General features: G+C 37.4%; 1 protein-coding gene across 1 annotated transcript in view; it reads right to left on the minus strand.

Annotated features, from left to right (window-relative positions):
• The window catches only part of MORC1 (MORC family CW-type zinc finger 1), a 157,160-nt gene that overhangs the window by 115,973 nt on the left and 22,762 nt on the right, over positions 1-18,425 (minus strand). The window contains exon 7 of the mRNA XM_070508528.1: positions 191-316. Within this exon, the coding sequence (XP_070364629.1) occupies positions 191-316 (126 nt within the window). The remainder of the gene's footprint in view (positions 1-190; positions 317-18,425) is intronic.

An 18,425-nucleotide genomic window follows, 5' to 3' on the forward strand; every position in this document is an offset into this window, starting at 1 on the left:
ATGCAGTTTGAATTTTATTTACAATTGTAAAAATCTTACTATCAAATTGTAAAAATCTTACCATCAAATTGTAAAACTCTTACTACCAAATCACTTACTATCAAATCACTTTGACAACTGGGGGCGGGGAGGAGCATACGGATTTTATAAATAAAAACTCTACGAAGAGAATTGAAGGAAGGTGAGTTACCTGGGTCTGTAGAGGGAATAACATAGGTGTTTTGTTTTGACTCTTTGGGCCTGAATGAATATTCTCATCCGAGGGTCAAAATACAGAACAGATGTGTAGGCTCTGAATGACCATCTCTCTGGAAAACTAGAAAAGAAAACAGAAAAGGCCACACTGCAGAAGATGCAACAATGAAATGTCTTTGAGAAGAAAAAATTAGACCACGAGCTTATGATGGTTACTACTAGCAGCTTCACTTCTTCTAAACCTAATGACACAACAAACACCAGCGAATCCTGCAACACTCACAATACTTTACTGAGCAGACCTTTAAATACAAGGGCCCACATGAATAACTCACACTTTGATTAGAACTGAATTTTGGTTGGCAACTAACCAATTCTGAGTAGACTTGCATCGGCAACAGAAAATATACCTTCCATTAAAGCTGTTGGCCCAAAAGGACAAAATCCAGTCAAATAAACAAAATCATTCCCTGGCTCAAACATAACAAAAACAATCTAGGCCCATGTGGATAAAAAACATTTCCATAAAGTTATTGTAAACAGAGAAATACAATAAAAATGTTTCATTTGCTTTGAAAATTATGAACAAGAAACATAAAACTTCACTCTGTAAGTGCACCAGCCATGCATAAGAAGTAGTGCTCTTTATCTAGAGGGTCCCAGAAAAGGCTACTACGAAGGACTGTAAGGTCATCCAGAAAGCAGAGAGCAGTGAGCCCAGCATTTTTACAACCCTACCTCAGCCCAGAGGGAGACAAACAGGATGGAAAGGAAATACGGAGCTTGTCTAAGGGGGACTGCTCAATGGGGTGACACCATTGCTGGTTACTCCTGAGAAAGACAGAACGCCAAGGAATTGACAAAAATGAAGATGAAGCCCACAAGAAATCCAAGGATTTCCTGGTTGGTTATAAGTTCCTTTCTGGCAGGATCTGAAGCTCATTAAAAGCTCAGGGATTTCTTTTCATTTTTTTAAAAGAAATGCTTTTAAAGTAAGCCTTGAGTAGAACTTCCCAATACAAATTATGTGAAAGTATCTAGTCCATGGCTATTATTCCATAAATACTAACGCATTTTCAGTGTGACAAGAGACGCTGTCTGCATTAGGGTGTGGCGCTACACTAAGGTGGTTGACTGTTAGTAAAACCAGAGGCTGCACAGTCAGGGAAGTCCTCACCTTTAAAAGAAGAAAAAGTCACCTTGGGATACTATGAACAGTCCAATGACTTTTGCCATTATTCAAATCCTTTCTGGATCTCCTGATTTAAAATTGCCCTTATAGCTAGTAGCTCTTTCTTTTGACTCTCCTCAAAGCTAACACAGCTCCGTCATTTGAAGGTAAAAGTCAAAAGTAATTCAGGGCCAAGTTTGAGAATTTGAGAAATATGATGAGAGATCAAATTGGGTTAGACAAGTTTGGTTAAAAAATATATATTATACAAATACAAAATAAGGAGACTAACACATCTACCTTTTTTTTTTATTGAGTTATTGATAGGTTACAATCTTGTGAAATTTCAGTTGTACATTAATGTTTGTCAGTCATGTTGTAGGTGCACCACTTCACCCTTTGTGCCTACCCCCCACCCCACTTTTCCCCTGGTATCCACTAAACTGTTCTTGGTCCATAGTTTTAAATTCCTCATATGAGTGGAGTCATACACAGATTATCTTTCTCTTGCTGGCTTATTTCACTTAACATAATTCTTTCAAGGTCCATCCATGTTATTGCAAATGGAATGATTTTGCTCTGTTTTGCAGCTGAGTAGTATTCCATTGTATATATGTACCACATCTTCTTTATCCATTTGTCTGTTGATGGGCACTTAGGTTGCTTCCACGTCTTGGCTATTGTAAACAGTGCTGCAATAAACATTGGGGTGCACAGGACTTTTGGGATTGCTGACTTCAGGCTCTTTGGATAAATACCCAGTAGTGGGATGGCTGGATCGTATGGTAGTTCTATTTTTAGTTTTTTGAGGAATCTCCATACTGTTTTCCATAGTGGCTGCAACAGTTTGCATTCCCACCAGCAGTGTATGAGGGTCCCTTTTTCTCCGCAACCTCTCCAACATTTGTTGCTATTAGTTTTAGATATTTTTGTCATTCTAACGGGTGTAAGGTGATATCTTAGTGTAGTTTTGATTTGCATTTCCCTGATGATCAGCGATGATGAGCATCTTTTCATGTGCCTATTGGCCATCAGTATATCTTCTTTGGAGAAACGTCTGTTCATGTCTCCAGCCCATTTTTTGATTGGGTTGTTTGATGTTTTGTGATGGAGTTGCGAGAGTTCTTTATATATTAAGGATATTAAGCCTTTGTCAGATATATGACTTGCAAATACTTTTTCCCAGTTAGTGGGTTGTTTTTTTGTTTCAATCCTGTTTTCATTTGCCTTGAAGAAGCTCTTTAGTCTGATGAAGTCCCATTTGTTTATTCTTTCTATTGTTTCCCTTCTCTGAGAAGGCATGGTGTCCGAAAAGATCCTTTTAATACTGATGTCAAAGAGTAACACATCTACCTTTTGATAGCTCATTTTTGTTTTTACTCATTCAATAAATATTTATAGGTAAATATTCATAGCACGTGTGCTGGAGATCCTCAAGACCTCTGTGTTAGGAGACTTTCTGGCAGGTCATGGGACTTAGCATAAAATTGCACTTAAGGCTAAGATTTATCACAGCGATGTAGTAAGGATATACAGTGGTTCATAAGGGGAAAAGTTACATGGGGTCTAGAGGGATCCATGTGCAGCTTTCTCATGTTCTCTTCCTCTCATGAAGGGTCACACAGAGGCACACTCTTCCTCCAGCTATCAAAATGCAGTAACATGTGTGTGATGTTTCTGCCCAGGGAAGCCCACTAGAGACTCAGCACCAAAGGTTTTTACTGGGGGCTGGTCACACAGGGACCCCTGCCTAGCATGTATCAAAATTCCAGAGTCCCAGAAAGAAAGTAGGTTTTCAGCATAAACCATATTGCTTGCATAGTGTAGACATAGCGACCCACCCTTATTTGTCATGGAAAGTTTTAAATCAGTGTAGGGAACTGTTTACCCACCAAGGTTTCAGAAGCCAGCCAAGGACCAACCTTGCAAGTAAGACTTTCTGTGGGCGGAAGCCTTCTATGTTAACCCTTTTCTACACACATGCCCCTTTTAAAAGTTCCTATTTGTGACAAAAAGCACGGCAATACCTCTTATGCTATTGTGATGTCTGTCATAGGAAGAAAATAAAGGAAGCTAGATATAAAAATCTACATATAAAATGGGCCACCCAATGTAACCTTTGAACTTCCTTACATGACGCAGAAGGTCCTTCATGACCTGGCCCCCACTTAACTCTCCAGCCTTGTCTTTTGCCAGCTTCAGTCTAGCCAGCTTCAGCTAGCCACTCTCAGTTCTCGAGATATGGGGTCATGCTTTCTTCTCCGCATGCCTTGGCACATTCAATTCCTTGGCCATTTTCAGTTAGCTCCTCTTGACCCCTCAGGGTGCAACTTGAGATCTTACCTCCCCTTGAAGCCTTCCCTCACTCCCCAAGATTGGGTGAATCACTCTCCTCTGTGTTCCCCTTCTCCTTCTGTGTCTTCCCGTCACAGCAGTTGCCACGTACTGGTGACACTGCTTGCTTATTTATCTGCTATCCCCATCATGCTGTATACTCCATGAGGCTAGCATCCTCATCAATAAATATTTGTTAAATAAACGATAATTACTCAGGACTTCCTTGGCCTAATTTAGAATGAACAACAGGGGGTTCCCTATATAAGACAGACTTTTTAATGATTGTTAATCTTCAGTGATGATGCTACCAGTCTTTATAAATAAAGGCATTCACTTGGGAAACTGAAATGCAAATGTATAAGTAATCAGAGTATCTTCAAAAGATCTAAGAAAAAAATACTGCTACTCTCCATCCATCAGGAACTGCTTCACGTATCTTTTTCAAGAGGTGTTCTTCTCTTGTTTGTTCCTAAACATCTTTCTTTTGTCTTAAACTTTGCCAGAAGGGTCTATATCTCTCTTTCTCTCTATCTCTCTTTCTCACTTTCTATTCAACCGACTATATTAAACTAAAGAAAGGAAGAGAGAGCAAACCCTCCAACACACACACACACACACATCCCAGACACATACAGAGTCACATGACAGACACAAGGAAAGAAGAGAGTATTTTAAGGCAGAAACTGGTTTGATAGGCTGTGGAATATAATAGGAAGAGATGTAGTAGTCCATTTGTTTGTCCTCTGCTCAGCAATGGGTATTCACAAAAAGTCTCTAATGCCGCCACCAGCTGTGGCTGTGGCCTCTTTCTTCTCTCAGTCTATCCACGTTGCTCTGCTGCTGTTTTAAGTGTTGCTCCACATGCGGCCAATCAAAGGTGGAGTGGCGTGTTGCGGTCACCAAACTGTGTTAAGGATAGGAGAGGGACCAGAGAGAGGGGTCTCATGGCCAGTGTCACAGCTCCTTTATCTACCAGTTCAGATTCCCTGTGGCTGGAGTCTGAAAATGCAAACTTGTTAAGGCTACCCAGGTGATTCCTTTAATTATGCCAGTTTGGAGAACCATTGCCTGGTAGACCTAGCGGCCAGGGTGGTATGCAAGGCAGGCTGCTTGAACGAGACGAGAACAATCTCTCACACGTGCTTGGACCTAGGACACCCTCTACATTTATCCCCACCGGGGACACAGACGACAGACTCCCACCCAGCCCAACCACTGAGCTACCCTTAGAAAGTCCGTGGTGTGGAAAATGACTCTACTCTCTAGGCCCTAGACTATGCTAGACTCCTTTTGGAATATCTCAGAAGTGCCATACAGAAAATACTGTATATTATAACCAAAATTACTTTCTAAATTTATTGCTAAAGTCCCTATAAACTCTTGGAAGATTTCTTGAAGTTGAAATTAATAAGGCCTATATTACCTTGAATATAAAGAAGCGCATAAAAATTTTTAACTAGTTTAAATTCTGAACTGTGAAGGGTCTAACCAAATTTAATCTTGGGTAGATTATACCTAAGAGAAATGTCAACTCAAAGAGGTAATTTAAAAGAAAGTTATAAGCTACGCAAAGCAATGAAAGTGCTTCTGTCAAAACCACGGCATGGCGAGCAGCACATGATAACAATTTGAAGCTGTAAATTTTGATGTGTTCCCAGACAGCTCAGTTAAGACATAAACTAGAGACATTATGGAATGCTGCCCAATGACTGTCAATTTAGAAACACACTGGCAATGTGGCATCCAATTTCAAAACATTACTTAGCACAAAATTTGAACTCCATTACTCTGTATTATATCATAGCTCTCAGAGCTTGTTTTGTGGATGGGTTCCTCTAGCTGCCTGAGATCCTGAGGCATGATGGATCCCAGGGGCGTGCCAGGCCCCTTTGATGACAGCCAATTCCATGACATGCTTTTTTACTAGAGGTTGTGCTTTCTTCCATTTTCTCATAAAGTTCAACATGTAAAATATTTATAACATTCAGAAGATAATAAGTCACTAAAAGCAACATGGACACAAGGAACTCACACACATAACAGACCAGGTGACATGGTCACATGGTCCTGACCTTCAAAAAGGGAATGAGGAAAAACGCTATAGGAATGATCAAGCCTTCACAGTTTGGAACTCAAAAGAGATTTCAAAGCTAAAAGAAGCACTTCACAAAATTTCCTACAACTCCCTCTCTTACCCTAATAAAGATCCCTGATGATCTTCAGGGATGGAGGACGGAAGAACCCACTACTGAGAGTGCCAGCACCTTCCGATGAAACTTTTTGCAACATCCCTAGAAAATTCCCTAGACATTGGCATTTAATTCAGTTTACTTGAATACAATTCATGTTTTGCTTGCTATGTACCAGACACTGAGTTCATTTCCAGAGCATTATAGTAAATGCTAGAAAGAAGTGTTGTAGGGAAAAGTAGAATGGAGGGAGCTGAAAAGCACCGAGAACTTTAGGTGTCAGGTACTGTGACTATTCTGTCTCCACAGCATTCATAGCAAGCAGATGATATCACAGCCTCACTTTACAGATGAGAACACTGAAGTTCAAAGACTCTGAATAACTTATTACTAGAATGAAAGCTCTCCCGACACAATTCAAGCTGCTTGAGGGCAGAGGTACTTGTCTGTTTTCTTCCCTGATATATCCCAGCTCCCACAACGGGGCCTGAGACTTAATAACTATCCACTGAATGAGTGAATGTAAAAGGAATCTATCTACAGTCAGACAGATACTCAGTGGAAGAACAAGGACTTGAGACCAGCTCTAAGAAACTACAAAGTCCACTCTTTTTATAATGTGCCACCCTGCCTCCAAGGTCCATTGGTTTGAAGCCCTGTGCTGCAATGGGACTTGGAGTGGTGAGTGTTATAAGATGGACTCAGGCAGCCCCAGCCTCCACACACCCCACCTGCCTATAAGCCTGAGGTTCTGATTCCTTCAACTTAACCCACAGAACTGGATTCAAGGATCTGGTGTCCACGCTTCCTAGTTCTGTATGTACCTTCAGTATACACAGAATAAATTATATGGCATTAGAGTGCAAATGGCCCCAAGCCATTCAATTAACCTGAATGTCTCTGCTGACAGACCATGCCATTATGTAAAGGAATATTTTTTAAAAAATCAAAGGCATAGATAGAATAGAATCAGGTTGGCAGACTAAGAACACATCTCAGTCTCCTGCTGAAACCCCAGGAAGAAGAGTAGGGAGGCCTGTGTGCCTAGAGAGGAATGAGAAAAGGGGAAAGGAGGTCAGAGAGACAATAGGTGATTATATAATGCAGGATGCCACAGAATATTATACAGACTCTGGCTTTTTCTCCAAGTGAAATGGGAAGTCATTGGAGAATTTTGTACGGACAGTTTTTAAAATACTGCTCTGGCTGCTACTGCTCTGGGCCAGGAGTGGAACAGTTTTTAGAGGGACAAGGGTGGAAGCAAGGAGATCAGGGACCAGTAAGAAGACCTCCGCAGTAACCCCGGTGAGACACGGTGGTGGCTTGGACCAGGATCATAGCAGTAGAGGAGATGACAGGTGGTGGGTCTGAATCTATTTGAAGGCAGAGCCAATATGAACAACTAAGTTGGAAGACTCCTCCAACTGCTGAGTATGAAGAATTACAAAAAGACAAGACCCACAAATAGACATGTGGTGGGAATTAATAAACATTAAAAAAATCCCTAAAGCCATCCAATAGAAAAAGTGAGTAATTTACAAAAATTCAATAATCATATCTGCATCAGACTTCTCATTAAAAACAAGAATTCAAGAAGTCAAATGAGCAATATGCTCTGAGGGAAGCCATTTTCAAATCAATATTTCTTTATCCATGTAAACAAATACTGAGGTGGAAGAGAAAAATAAAGACACTTTTAAGGATACAAAGCTTCCGAAAATTTACCTCCAACTGACTCTGAAATAATTATTAGGGAATATAGTCCAGCAAATGAACTAAAAAATAAATGAAGAAGATATGGGATGGAAAACAGTGTGCTAAGCAAAGAAAATAATAAATCTTACAACTTAGTCTAAATAATTATTTATGCAGGGTATGATAAAATATTGTAAAAATTTGTAAAAAAAATACTAGATAAAATAATCAAAAAAAAGTGGAACTGGTAAGGAAGAGAAATAAAAGCATACTAAGGCCCTGACTTACTTGTGATATGATACAGATGCTAACTAAGTCTGCACTTTGACAAGAAAGCTATAAGTTTAGATATGTTTATTTAAAATGTAAAGGTGATCCACTGAAAGAAAAAAGTGAAACAATTTTCAACTATTGGAATAAAAATCATGAACCTTTCTCCTTGGAAAAAACAATCACAACTCAAACAATCTCACAAATGAAGAGAAAGGAAAAATAAAGCAGAACAAAATAAAACAAAAACCAAATAAGTGCAAGCAAATAGCCAAAGAAGCAAAGTAAATACAAAACATAAAATAAGAAGGCAGAGTAAGTCCAACCACAGTAGATGTCATAATAATATGAACCAAACAAATTTCCTATTAAAAGATAAAAGCACTTTGAGTCAAAAATCTAGTTATAGGTCATTTACAAGAGGCAAACCAAAACAGCACTGTTGAAAATAAAGCAGTGGCAAAATATATAGTAAAAAAAGTTAACTAAAAGAAAGAAAATATAGGTTAATGTTAGACAAAAATAGAAACAAAGTTGGGGCTGGCTGGGTGGCATTGTGGTTAAGTTCATGCACTCCGCTTTGGCAACCCAGGGTTCATGGGTTCAGATCCCGGGTGTAGACCTACACACTGCTCATCAAGCAATGCTGTGGCAGTGTCCCACATACAAAGTGGAGGAAAACTGGCACAGATGTTGGCTCAGGACCAATCTTCCTCACCAAAAAAGAAAGAAAGAAAGAAAGAAAGTTATTGGAAAGGATTAACTGCAACATAGAAGGATATTTTATATTAACAAAAGGTTCACTTAAACAAAACGATATATGTGCCAGAAGTCTAACAACTCAGAAACATATACAGCAAAGACTAGTAGAGGGGGCCAGCCCGGTGGCACAGTGGTTAAGTTCGCACATTTCGCTTCTTGGCGGCCTGGGGTTCACCAGTTTGGATCCTGGGTGCGGACACGGCACCGCTTGGCATGCCATGCTGTGGTAGGCATCCCACATATAAAGTAGAGGAAGACGGGCACAGATGTTAGTTCAGGGCCAGCCCTCCTCAGCAAAAAGAGGAGGATTGTCAGTAGTTAGCTCAAGGCTAATCTTCCTCAAAAAAAAAAAAAAGAAAAACTAGTAGAAACATGGACACATCCACAGGCAGTGTAAGAGATTCTAACATACTGCTATCAGAAATTGAGGGATCAAGGGTGAAAAAAGATATGGAATATTTGAATAACTTAATTAAAAGCTTGATGTAATAGAATTTGTCCTTATCAGAGATGCACATTTTTTCCAATGTTTAAAAGATTAGACCACAAGAAAAGCTCAACAGATTTCAAAGAGAAGACATAATAAAAGCTACATTCTCTGATCACTATAAAATAAAATTAGAATAATAATAAAAGGATATTTGACACCTCCCCCCAAAAAGCCTATATACTTGTAGATTTTTAAAATACCTTTTAAAATTAATTCTTGAGCTAAAGAGGAAATAAAAATGGAATTTATAAACTATTTATAAATAAACAACAATGATAATTCTACATTTTGAAACCTGTAGAATATAACCATAATGCAGGGGGTAAATAAGAGCCTCAATAGTTTAGATTAGAAAATGAGACTGAAAGTAAAATAAAATATACACCTCAAGGAAGTAGAAAAAGTGAAATAAAACCAATCAAAAGAAGTTAGAAGTAAGAAAATAAAAGAATATATAATTAATACAAACCCAGTGGACTTAATAAAAAGAATCCAAAATTGTTTTATTTTTAAAGACAGTTGTAACAATCAAACTTCTTTGGCCGAGAAAAAAAGAGACAGCATAAACACATGATAAAATAATCAAAAATGGACACAACTATACAACTGGAGGAAAATAGGAATTTTATAAGAATATTTTATGTAAAATTCTATAGCAGCAAATTCGCAAATCTAAATAAAATGAATGTTTGTATAATTATAAATTATAAATTTATAAATGACAAATTTTGCCCAAGAATTAAAAAATCTAAACAGATTAATCGTTACAGCACAAATGAAACGTAATGAAAGTGGAAAGGAAGTAATAAGACCACAGATTTTTCAGGGAAGTTCTACCAAAGCTTTAGGCAAAAAAAAGACTCATTTTCTATAAACTCTTTCAAATAAAAAAAAAAAGAGGTGAAAACTTCCTAACTCATTCTACCATAATCTACATACCAATACTAAAAAAGGCAAGGATAATAAAAGCTAAATATAGCCAGTCTCATGTGTAAACACAAAGGTGAAAAATATTAAATAAAATACTAGCAAAATTAACACAGTGAATAATACATCATGAATTACTTGGGGTTGTTTGAGAAATACAAGGATGGTTCAACACAATAAATTATTATAATCATATACTATTTTAATAGATTAAAGGAGAAAAACAAAACTAAATCACCTCAACAAATGTCAGAAAGCATTCATTAAAATTTAACACCAATTTCCTGATGTGAAAAATAAATAAAAGGCACTCAGTAAACTAGAAATAAAATGACTTCCTCAGTTTAACAAAAGGAATTGATTAAAAGAAATAATAACTAGAGCAAATACTACACCTAATGGTCAAACATAAAAGAATTCCATTAAGACAAAAACAAAACAAAAATGTATGCTATTATTATCACTTCTATTTAACTAGTTAAAACAAGAAATTAGAAATAAAAAGTATGAGTAACAGAAATGAAGACACAAAACCATCACTAATTGAAAGTAAAAACTATATAGAAAATCTAACTGAAAACTGTCAGAAGTATTCAGTAAACGGTGAGATATAAAATTAACAGGAAAAGCCAATGGCTTTCCTATCTGTATACTAATGAAAAAATAATTATAAACAGCAATGGAGAAAATAATCTCATTTGAATGCCAAGAAGAGTCATAAAATACCTATGAATAAACCTAACAAGAAATGTAAGACCTATATGAAGAAATAGTAACAGCTAACAATTATTGCATACAAACTATGTGGTAGGTAGTGTTCTAAGCACTTTTCACATCATAGATCACAATCTTCACAATGACTCTGTGATATACTACTATTATTATTATTACTATTTTCAGATGACTAAATCAAGGCTCTGTGAGGTTAACTAACTTCCTCATAATAACACATCTTGTGGAACTATAAATTGAACTCAGACAGTCTAACTACCAAAGCCTTGTTCTTACTTAATATGATATACTATGATGTTGCAAAACTCCACTCAACTATGTAAAAGAAGATTGGAATAAGAATCCAAACAGTGACGTCAGCATCATGGCAGAATGAGCTATTCCTGTAGCTTCTCCTCACTAAGATACAACCAAAAGGACATTACTAGACAACAGAGGACACCCACACGACACAACAGGACGTCTGAGAGACCCATGCAGCCAGATATCTGAAGGTGGGGGTGCTGGCTCCTCAGAAAGTAGTGGAAGGAGGTAAGAAGATCTCCTTCTCCTCACCAGCAGCAGCAATCTGCAGAATGGGACCTCATGCAGCAGCCAGCACGTGACCCTGGGAGGAGACAGAGGAGTAGGCAGGCCTCTGCAGGAATGCTTTCGCTTTCAGAGCTATACCCCTGCCCACACGAATGCTCCACACTGGAGCAGCTAGGCCACTGTGTGGGTGCACCCACCAAGACCAGCAGCCCACATGGGCTACCAGAGAGTGCAGAGCAGGTGCATGCACACAAGAAAGCACCCCTCCACTCCCCCAAGTGGCACACCAGCTCAGCTAGTCGGTCATAGCAGCAGACCTGCACCAGAGCACCTGGGCCTGCATGAGGGACCTGCCAAGCAGTGGCAGCCAGCAAACGCAGATGAGCTCTACCGGCACAACCTCCAGCAAATGGGCACAAGTTCCAGCAGATGCAGCAGGTTCAGAAAAGACATCTTCTGCCTCCCTCAGTGGTGACAGGTGGAATCTGCGACCACACTACCACTACATGCAGGCAAAACTCTACTTCATCAAACACCATGAAGAAATACACTAACGCTGCAGACCAGAAGAAAAATGACAAGACAAAACCAATCCTGAAGACACAGAAATTTACAATTTAAATGACAAAGAATTCAAAATAGTTATAAAGAAACTCAATGAATTACAAGAAAACTCAGAAAGACAATTCAATGAACTCAGGAATAAAATTAGTGAGCATAAGGAGTTCTTCACAAAGAAGACTGAAACTCTAAAGAAAAAAAAAACAGAAACGCTGGATATGAAAAACACAATGAATGAGATAAAAAGCAATGTAGAATCCTTAAAAAACAGAGCTGACATTAAGGAGGACAGAATTAGCAATATAGAGAACAAAAATATGGACAACCTTCAGGTGGAGGAGAATAGAAAACTAAGACCAAAAAAAAAATGAAGAAACTCTCCAAGAAATATCCAGCTCAATTAGGCAATGCAGCATAAAGACTATAGATATTCCAGAGGGAGAAAGGAGCCGAGAGCTTATTCAAAGAAATAATAGCTAAGAACTTCCCAAACCTGGGGAATAAACTGGAATTACAAGTACATAAAGCTAACAGAACTCTTGATTACATCAATGCAAAAAGACCTCTCCAAGGCATATATTAGTAAAACAGGCAAAAGTCAACAACAAAGAAAACATATTAAGGGCAGCAAGGCAGAAGAGAATAATCTACAAAGGAATTCATATCGGGCTTTCAGTGGACTTCTCAGTAGAAACCTTACAGGCCAGGAGAGAGTGGAATGATATATTCAAAATTCTGAAAGAAAAAAGTTTCAGCCAAGAACACTCTATCCAGTGAAACTATCCTTCTGATATGATGGAGAAGTAAAAACTTTCCTAGTAAACAAAAGCTGCGGGAGTTCATTGCCACAAGACCCCTTGTACAAAAGATGATTAAGAATGCCCTCATATCTGAAACTAAAAGGAAAATATTTACAAAGCCTTGAGCAAGGATATAAATAGACAAAATCAGAAAATTGCAGCTCTCTATCAGAACAGGTTAACAAACACTTAATTGTAACATTAAAGATAAAAGGAAGGAAAGCATGAAAAATAACTATAAATACTTTATTTTAATCACAAACTCACAACACCAAATGGAATAATTTGTGACAATGATAACTTAGAAAGGGAAGAGGAAAGAGAGGGAAGCTGATTAGGCTAATGGAGATAAGAGGTTATCAGAAAATTGAATATCTCATCTATGAGATCTTTTATACAAACCTCATGGTAATCACTAAACAAAAAATCAGAACAGAGACACAAATGATAAATAAAGAGACAACCATCATAGAAAATCAACAAACTGAAATGGAAGTCAGAAACACATAGGAAGAGAAACAAGGGAAATACAGAACAACCAGAAAACAAGAGATAAAATGGCAGTATTAAGCCCTCACATATCAATAATCACCCTAAATGTAACTGAAATGATTCTCTAATCAAAAGACACACAGTGGTTTGGCAGATTAAAAAACAGTACCCAACAATATGCTGCCTCCAGGGAACACATCTCAGCTCTGAAGACAAACACAGGCTCAGAGTGAGAGATGGAAGATGATACTCCAAGCAAATGGCAAACAAAAGAAAGTATGTGTTGCCATACTTATATCAAAGCAGACTTCAAGATAAAAAAGACAATGAGAGACAAAGAGGGGCAGTATATAATGATAAAGGGGCCATTCCATCAAGAGGATCTAACACTTATCAAGATATGTTCACCTAACACAGGAGCACCAAACTACATAAAGCAACTATTAACAGATCTAAAAGGAGAGATTAACAGCAACACAATAATAGTAGGGACCTCAACACCCCACTTACATCAATGGATAGATCATCAAGAAAGAAAGTCAACAATGTAATAATGGAATTAAATGAAAAACTAGACAAGGTGGACTTAATAGATATATATAGAACATTCCATCCAAAAATGGCAGAATACACCTTCTTCTCAAGTGCACATGGAACATTCTCAAAAGTAGATCATATGTTGGGAAACAAGGCCTCAATAAATTTAAGAAGACTGACATCACATCAAGCATCTTTTGTGACCTTAATGCTATGAAACCAGATATCAACTACAAGAAAAAAGCTGGGAGAGTCAGAAATATGTGGAGACTAAACAACATTCTATTGAAAAACCACTGGACCAAGGGAGAAAACAAAGGAGAAATCAAAAAATACCTGGATAAAAATGAAAATCAAAATACACCATACCAACTCTTAAGGGATGCAGAAAAAGTGGTTCTAAGAGGGAAATTCATAGCAATTTAGGCCCACCTCAACAAACAAGAAAAATCTCAAATAAGTAATCTTAAACTATAATTGACAGAACTAGAAAAAGGAGAACAAACAAAGCCAAATTCAGCAGAAGGAAGGAAATAATAAAAATTAGAGCAGAAATAAATGAAATAGAACCAACAACAACAACAAAAAAACAGTAGAAGGGATCAATGAAACTAAGAGCTGGTTCTTTGAGAAGATAAAAATGACAAACCCTTAACCAGACTCACTAAGAAAAAAAGAGAGAATGTTCAAATAAATTAAATTAGAAATGAAAGAGGAGAAATAGCAATGGATACCAGAGAAATACAAAGCATTATAAGAGAATACTATGAAAAACTATATACCAACAAACTGGATAACCTAGAAAAAATGGATAATTCTTAATCTCATACAACCACCCAAAACTGAAGCCAGAAGAAATAGAGACTCCAAATAGACCAATCAAAAGTAAAGAGATTGAAACAGTAATTAAAACCTCCCAAAAGACAAAAGTCCAGGACCAGCTGGCTCCTCTGGAGAATTCTACCAAACATTCAAAGAAGATTTAATACCTATCCTTATAAACTATTTCAAATACTGAAGAAGATGGAATGCTTCCTAACTCATTCTATGAGGCCAACATTACCCTGATAGCAAAACCAGACAAGGACAACACAAAGAAGGAAAACTACAGGCCAATATTGCTGCCGAACACTGACGCAAAAGTCCTCAACAAAATATTGGCAAACAAATACAGCAATACATTAAAAGGATCATGCACCATGATCAAGTGGGATTTATACCAGGGATGCAGGGATGGTTCAACATCTGCAAATCAATTAATGTGAGACATCACATTAACAAAATGAGGAATAAAAATCGCATGATCATCTCAACAGATGCAGGGAAAGCATCTGACAAGATGCAACATCCATTTATGATAAAAAAAAAACTCTCAATAAAATGATTACAGAAGCAAAGGACCTCAACATAATACAGGCCATATGTGACAAACACACAGCCAAAATCAACTCAATGGTGAAAAACTGAAAGCCATTCCCCTGAGAACAGGAACAATACAAGGGAGCCCACTCTCACCACTCTTACTCAGCATAGTACTAGAGGTTTTGGCCAGAGCAATTAGGGAAGAAAAAGAAATAAAAGCTATGAAAATTAGAAGAGAAGTGAAACTCTTTTTATTTGCAGATGACATGATTCTATATACAGAAAACCCTAAAGAATACATCGGAAAACTATTAGAAATAATCAACAACTACAGCAAAGTTGCAAGTACAAAATCAACTTCCAAAAATCAGTTGCACTTCTACACTCTAATAACGAACTAGCAGAAAGAAAGCTCAAGAATACAATCCCATTTACAATCCCAAGAAAAAGAACAAAATAGCTGGGAACAAATTTAACCAAGGAGGTGAAAGACCCATACAATGAAAACTACAAGACATTACTGAAAGAAATCAAAGATGACATAAAGAAATGGAAAGATATTCCATGCACATGGGTTGGAAGAATAAACAGTTAAAATGTCCACATTACCTAAAGCAATGTACAGATTCAATGCAATTCCAATCAGAACCCCAGTGACATTCTTCACGGAAATAGAACAAAGAATCCTAAAATTTATAGGCAACAACAAAAACCCTGAATAGTAAAGGCAATCCTGAGAAAAAAGAACAAAGCTGGAGGCATCACAATCTCTGACTTCAAAACATACTACAAAGCTATAGTAACCAAAACAGCATGGTAGTGGCACAAAACAGACATGCAGATCAATGGAACAGAATCGAGAGTGCAGAAACAAAACCACACACCTACAGACAGCTATCCTTCAACAAAGGAGCCAAGAACATACAATGGAGAAAGGAAAGTCTCTGAACATACAATGGAGAAAGAAAAGTCTCTTCAATAAATGGTGTTGGGGAAAAATGGACAGCCATATACAAAAGAATGAAAGTAGACCATTACCTTACACCGTACACAAAAATGAACTCAAAATGGGTTAAAGACTTGAATGTAAGACCTGCAACCACAAAACTTCTAGAAGAAAATATAGGCAGTATACTCTTTGACATCGGTGTTAGCAGCATCTTTTTGAAGGCAGTGTCTATTCCAGCGAGGGAAACAAAATAAAAAAAAAATAACAAATGGGACTCTATCAGACTAAAGGGTTTCTGAAAGGCAAAGGAAACCAGGAACAAAATGAAAAGACAATCCACCAAGTGGGAGAAAATGTTTGCAAACCACATATTATGTCTGCAAGGGGTTAATCTCCAGAATATATGAAGAACTAATAGAACTCAACAACAAAAAACCAGGCAACCTGATTAAAAATTGAGCAGAAGATATCAACAGACATTTCTCCAAAGAAAATAAAGAGATAGCCAACAGGCATATGAAAAGATGTTCAATATCACTAATTATTAGGGAAATGCAAATCAAAACTACAATGAGATATCACCTTACACCCGTCAGAATGGCTGTAATTAGCAAGACAAAAAATTACAAATGTTGGAGATGATGTGCAGCAAAGGGAATCCTCATACACTGCTGGTGGGAATGTAAACTAATGCAGCCACTATGGGAAACAGTATGGAGATTTCTCAAAAAATTAAAAGTAGAAATACCATACAACCCAGCTATCCCACTATTGAGTATTTATCCAAAGAACTTGAAATCAACAATTTAAAGAGATTTATGCACCCCTATATTCATGGCAGCATTATTCACAACAGCCAACATGTGGAAGCAATCCAAGTGCCCATCAACTGATGAATGGATAAAGATGATGTGGCATATATAAACAATGGAATACTACTCAGCCATAAAAAACACAAGATAGTCCCATTCATAACAATATGGATGGACCTAGAAGTTATTATGTTAAGCGAGATAAGCCAGACAGAGAAAGACAAACACCACATGATTTCACTCACATGTGGAAGACAAACAAACACATGGACAAAGAGAACAGATTAGTGGTTTCCAGAAGGGAAGGGATTTCGGGGGTGAGCAGAAGGGGTAAAGGGGCATATATATATGGTGATGGATAAAAATTAGACTACTGGTGGTGAGCACAATGCAGTCTATACAGACACTGATATATAATAATGTACACCTGAAATTATACAATGTTATAAACAATTATGACCTCAATAAAAAGAAAAAAACCACCAAAACATAAATGTCAGTTCTCCCCCAATTAATCTATAAATTCAACTGACTACCAATCAAAATCCCAGGAGCATCTTTTATAACAAAACTTGAAAAGTTGATTTAAAAATTCATATAGAGGGGCTGGCCCCGTGGCCAAGTGGTTAAGTTCCCGCGCTCCGCTGCAGGCGGCCCAGTGTTTCGTTAGTTCGAATCCTGGGCGCGGACATGGCACTGCTCGTCAGACCACGCTGAGGCAGCGTCCCACATGCCACAACTAGAAGAACCCACAACGAAGAATACACAACTATGTACTGGGGGGCTTTGGGGAGAAAAAGGAAAAAATAAAATCTAAAAAAAAAAAAAAAAAAATTCATATAGAAAAGAACATCTGCAAGAATAACCAATAATATTTTTAAAAGAATATTTAAGGAGTTCTTGTCCTACCAAATATCAAAACACATTGTGAAGGCTATAGCCATTAAAAAGTTCTAATGGGGAAAGAATAGAAAAAAAGGTATGAAAATGAATAGGTCATCAAGAAACAGACTCACATATGATGGGAATTTAACTTATATTAGGATGCATTTCAAATAAGTAGAAAATGTTGAACAATTTAAAAAACACTACATCCATTAGGAAAATATTAATCTGTCCCCCCACGCACACACTTCACACCATTTTCAAAAACAAATTCCAGACAGATTAAAAGGCTCACAGAAATAGACTACGAATATTAAAAGGAATGACAAGAAAATATATTTAAGAAAGGCCTATCTGAGTTTACCAATGCAAAAGTAAGAAGTACATAAGGGAAAATATTGACAGATGTGACCCCCCCAAAATCAAAACTTTCTGTAACACAAAGGACAGTGTTAACAATTTTAAAAGTCAAGTGGGGAGAGAGGAAAGGATGTGCGTGTGGTTATAAAAGGCAAGAGGAAGGATCCTTGTACTGATGCGCTGGTGGATTTGCATCAAACTTGGTGCAGTGTATCAATGTCAATATCCCATTTGTGATATTGTACTACAGTTTTATAAAATGCCACCAATGGGGAAGCCAGGTAAAAGGTACAAGGGCTCGCTCTGTGTTATTTCTTGTAACCGCACATGAGTCTACAATTATCTCAAAAAAATTTAAGTTAATAAAA

Source organism: Equus asinus, chromosome 5, assembly GCF_041296235.1.
Source record: "Equus asinus isolate D_3611 breed Donkey chromosome 5, EquAss-T2T_v2, whole genome shotgun sequence".
In the NCBI taxonomy this organism is placed as follows: domain Eukaryota; kingdom Metazoa; phylum Chordata; class Mammalia; order Perissodactyla; family Equidae; genus Equus; species Equus asinus.